Source organism: Etheostoma spectabile, chromosome 9 (assembly GCF_008692095.1).
Source record: "Etheostoma spectabile isolate EspeVRDwgs_2016 chromosome 9, UIUC_Espe_1.0, whole genome shotgun sequence".
NCBI lineage: Eukaryota > Metazoa > Chordata > Actinopteri > Perciformes > Percidae > Etheostoma > Etheostoma spectabile.
In genome coordinates this window covers 4,134,281-4,139,287 of record NC_045741.1, presented here as the reverse complement: position 1 = coordinate 4,139,287, position 5,007 = coordinate 4,134,281, and the positions used below count along the sequence as shown (strand labels likewise).

General features: G+C 39.9%; 1 protein-coding gene and 1 pseudogene across 4 annotated transcripts in view; one reads left to right on the top strand and one right to left on the bottom strand.

Moving 5' to 3' along the window:
- Positions 1–5,007, bottom strand: part of LOC116695539 (tumor necrosis factor alpha-induced protein 2) — a 32,289-nt gene that overhangs the window by 13,527 nt on the left and 13,755 nt on the right. For 2 of the 4 annotated variants that reach the window (XM_032525857.1, XM_032525856.1), the window contains exon 1: positions 2,345–2,478. The exons of 1 other annotated variant lie outside the window; for it this stretch is intronic. In XM_032525857.1, coding sequence (XP_032381748.1) covers positions 2,345–2,396 — 52 coding nt within the window. In that variant the 5' untranslated portion in view covers positions 2,397–2,478. Of the gene's footprint in view, positions 1–519; positions 922–2,344; positions 2,479–5,007 lie in introns of those variants that run through there. One more of the 4 variants, XM_032525860.1, reaches the window with a different exon arrangement.
- LOC116696306 (uncharacterized) lies at positions 4,843–4,955 on the top strand (annotated as a pseudogene).

The window sequence follows — 5,007 nt, the reverse complement described above, 5'->3', positions numbered from 1 at the left end:
AATCAATCAATCAATCAATCAATCAATCAACAATTAAATCACAAAATTACACAGTGTAACAGCCCAGTGTCCAGTAAAACCATGCCATCAGTATTCTCATTGTCATCATAGTGTATTTATAATAGTTAAGCATCCCTAATAATCCGTGTATTCATGAATAATACAAAGTGAAAGTAGCCTACATACAAATAAAAAACAGAATGTGCAAATAACATGAAAAAAACTGTGCATTAATACAACATTAACAGATTCTAACATTCAATTATAACTTTCCCTTCTCATCTTCATTAATGCATACATTTTAAAACTGATCCTCGAGATGTTACACAACTTTTTAAATCAGACTGAACAAATAAGAAAGTGGAAAGTGGCTCAGCCTGTCCACAGAGCACGTTTAACAATCATTGTAAAGTGATTAAAGTTGCTCACTTTCTTAAGAGTGATGCACTATGATCCGGTCTAGACATGCAGATTAATCTGAAAATCTTAAAATTGTTCAGCCCTCACTCAGTTACTCACCCTGATCTCACAGTGTCTGTTCTGTTGTGAACTGTACAGCTGCACTGAGCTGGGGGGGCTGGCTTTTAAAACACCAGGCTCCTCCTGCTGAGGATGATGCATATGAAAAATAACTCCCCTGAGTGGTGGAAAGTCCACCGACCAACCCACATACACACACACACACACACACACTCAGACAGTACAATGTACAGACACTCATGGTCCACATTCAGACTTTGGGGATCCCCTTTAGTTCTCCTCCAGCACCACCAAAAACACAACTTGTCCAGCACCAATTTAGGACTACATACCCCAAAAAAGTAATGAGTCTGAGAATGATGTCAACATCCATCCATCCATCTTCATCCGCTTATCCGGTGTCGGGTCGCGGGGGCAGAAGCTCCAGTAGGGGACCCCAAACTTCCTTTCCCGAGCTACATCACCAGCTCGACTGGGGGATCCCGAGGCGTTCCCAGGCCAGGTTGGAGATATAATCTCTCCACCTAGTCCTGGGTCTTCCCGAGGCCCTCCCAGCTGGACGTGCCTGGAACACTCCCTAGGGAGGCGCCAGGAGGCATCCTTACAGATGCCCGAACCACCTCAACTGGCTCCTTTCGACGGAAGGGCAGCGGCTCTACTCGAGCTCTCGGATGACTGAGCTTCTCACCCTATCTCTAAGGGAGAGCCGCCACCCTCATGAGGAAACCCATTTCGGCCACTTGTACCCTGGATCTCGTTCTTTCGGTCATGACTGTCAACAATAATTGGCAAATGTTTTCACCCATCGAACAATTGGGTCCACATGTGTAGGGCTGCGGCTAACAAACTTTTCCGTAATGGAATGTAACTAAGTACTTTCACTCCATGACACCCCAAGTCAAAATGTCAAAGACACTGAACCCCCATGCTGCTCCCAATCGGGGTATGAATGTGTGTGAAAATGGGTGAATGAGATGCAAAGTGTCTGGCAAAGGAGAAATGCGCTATGTAATGCAAATCATTGCATTGAGGCTTAAAGAAAATGTATGATTTAAATCAAAATTAATTGAATAATAAATAATGTAGAATTGAGTATGGGTACATATAGTTTCATCCCGTTCTAATTTAAACCTGTGTTTATATGCTCTACAGTATGTGTGTGTAGCATGAAGGGGCAAAAAATAACATTTTACAAATAAACCCTGTTGTAAAACGATACATAATTGAATAATTGAACCTTGCCCAGTACCTTGTAATATGTCTTTCATTATTTTTCATTTACATGACATTTTGTATTTAGGGTCTTCAGAAAGCAATTACTGTAGACCCTTGATTTAATTTCACATTTTGTGTTTTACCCTTTTTGCCACCAAAGGTAAATAAAACCAAAAAAGATTTTAGACATTTTCGCTCGTGAATTAAAAACTCAAATGTCTCATTCACACACACACACTCTAAGTATTAGTCGAGTTCATGGAATCCTCTGTAAAGGCAACATGAGCACTTGTATAGTTTCTCTTCTTTTTTTTTTTTTTACGCCCCAGATCCTCTAGATTTGATTGGATGAGGAGTGCTGTTTGTCCGGTCGGTGGTCCCAGTAGGATGCTTGGAGACTTTTTCTGAAGTTATTGCAGTGTTATCTCTGCTCTGTGTTTGGTCTGAGGGACTCTCTGAATGTCCATGTAGCATCTGAATGTCCATGCTGCTGCAGATTCTTCCAGATAATCCATGTTTCACTTCTTAAAAGTTACATGGTAAATGTTCCACATCTAAACCGCAGTAGGTCACATCAGCGTTGTTGGTATAATACTAACATTTGAAATGCTAACCTGGATGATGCTGTGTTGTAAGCAGCTTCTCTTACCTTCTTTTCTGCATGATCTGCAGGGGAAACAGCAGCGAAGCGTCAAACACATCCTTCCTATGTGGCAGCCTGAACAGGTGTGTGGAGTTCATCAGACTCTGCAGCAGATAGACATGACACTGAACCGAGAATAAGGTTTTAGTCACATTTGATGTCAGGATGTTGGTTAAGTCATGCATTGAGAAAGTGCGCTTTTTCCATTTCTGCACACATTTCCTCTAACAGCACACATGTTTGATGTGAGGGTGAACACAGGAGGTTCAAAATGGCTTGTGTACAGTTCCCAATGTCCCTCACACTGTGTGTATTATAGAGGCAAAATGTTGATTTATGACTACAGGAACATCATTTATCAGGGCAGAATACTCTTAGTTCTGGTTATCGTTTAATAACAAACCATGAAAACATTAATTATCTTTGTTAATTCTAGTTATAACTGCCTCTGTTCAACTTCCAATCACACTAAATACCAGTCAAAATACACAGAGCAAAACAACTATAAAAAATACTGTGAAAATACGTTTACTTTTCACAGTATCTCACAATGTTGTGCTTATCATAAATTGACCTCAAACACGGAACATGAATATTAGGTACAGTTTTCACTTCTTTAGGCTGAAATTAGTTTAATCTGCTCCAGCCAGAGAGAACTATTTTTAGGTGGAACAACAATAGCACACACCTCGCTGATTTATACAGTAAATTAGGGTTAGTTCACTGTAAAGCTATAGTTTCACATTCAAACAGGTGCAGTAGGATTGTGCTATGATTGTTTGATAAATGTGTGTCAAAATACGTTACTTAAAGTGGTAGTTTGCATGTCCTAGCTGAGAAGAAGTAGAGGGAAACTGGCTCTGTGCGAAAAATTTGAAAATACAGCAGTCAATATCTCTAAGGCTCACTTATTAACATGTTGCAACATAGTGGGTTCGTTGAACCCCTTTTTCTGAGATCTCAGGTTGATGCATTTGAAAACTCAGGAAAAGCAAAAATGGACCAAAGTGTCCATCTAGGGATGTACACTGCAAGTTAGCTTAGGCTACACATACTGTGGTGTGTGGCAAAAGTCTATGCTACATACTTGTCCCTATGCAAATAAACATAAAATAAATATAACAATATTCAAGACAGTTTTTGTCTTTTGGAGGATTTATGAAGTGGAACTGTTTCTCCATCCACCCGGAACCTTTGTTGCTCATCAATATGTTGAATTGAACCTTAAAAAGGGAGAAATAAAATATGACGTAGATAAAAAAACGATCATAACACTTTTGTCTCATGTGAAACATTGGCAGCCCCTTTTTATAAATTACATTTCAGACTATTTTTTGTAAGCAAAGTCACTTTGGCCAACATTCTGTGTGTGTGTGTGTGTGTGTGTGTGTGTTCTTTCTTTGCAGGTGTCATAAAACAAGTCAGTGATTTATTTTCACTCTGATATCTGATTTATGTAAATCCCCAAAAAACTTAATTGTTTGATTCTGAGACGGAGAGTTAGAAATGTTGTATCTTAGGCTGTACCAAAGCTAAATGCTCACATTAGCATGCCACCATGCTTACAATGAGAATGCCAGCATGTTGATGTTAATGTTTCCCATATTGGTTTTGCACAGCAGCATGCAATTATTTGCTTTTTTTAGGCAGTGTTTCAATGTTTTCTGTCAAAGATAACAATTCACTGAAACCTTTTTTTTGACATGATGTCTTTCCCCAATGACACAAGGAGCGTTTTGGTCAATTTGACATGCAACTCACAGATGGCACAGACGTTTGCAAAAGATAAGCAGAATGAAAAGTGAAAGCATCCAAACTGATGCTGCTCAGACTTGTCTCAGCACCAAAAGTAAAACTGTACCTAGCCGACAGCACAACGACCACAAACCACAACGAGTGGAAAACATACGGTCTTTAGAAAAACAGGGCATTTATAGGAAATGTTTGAAGCATGAGACTGAAACGAGGCTGTAACCTTCCTCAAATTAACACATGAAACAAACAGAAATGTCACATTTACATCAGGTTTTCCCATTAGTGTAGAGAATTATTACCACAAACGCAAGGTGCAAAATCCATAATATTCACATAACAGTGGATGGCAATGCACATTCATTGTCTTTTTTTTCTGCAGATTTTCAACTTCTGCTAGTAAGATACAGTGAATATTATAACCCTTAAATTGCCTCCTCGACTCCTCTACTTGCCTCCCTTTCTCGCTTCTTAGTCCCTCTCACCGAGGAGGCGTGGGAGAGATGCAAGGAAGTCACAGGAGGAGAAAGGAAACGAGAAAATGTGTTTTTGAGGGATGAAAAGTCCTTTCCTAGGATGATGAGTTAGGGTCATCGGGGCAGATAAGAGCTTTGAGATGGCCTTCACTGAGGAGGGCCATAACAACTTCAAGTTCAGGCGATGACCGAGGAGTAGAGGAGCTATCATGTAAGGGTTATAAGATTCAGCCATGTGTCTCCAGACATAAGACTGAGAAACATCCAGAACAAACCAAGACCATACTTTCAGGGATCATTCCTTAAGTTGTTGACTTGAGAATTGTGTTTGATCTCGCTGCCCATGATGAAGAGTTGAGATGTTTCCTTCAGAGCAGCGAGCTGGTGGGAAGACTTTGAATTGGGAAATTCAATTAAATTTTATTTATAGTATCAATTCAT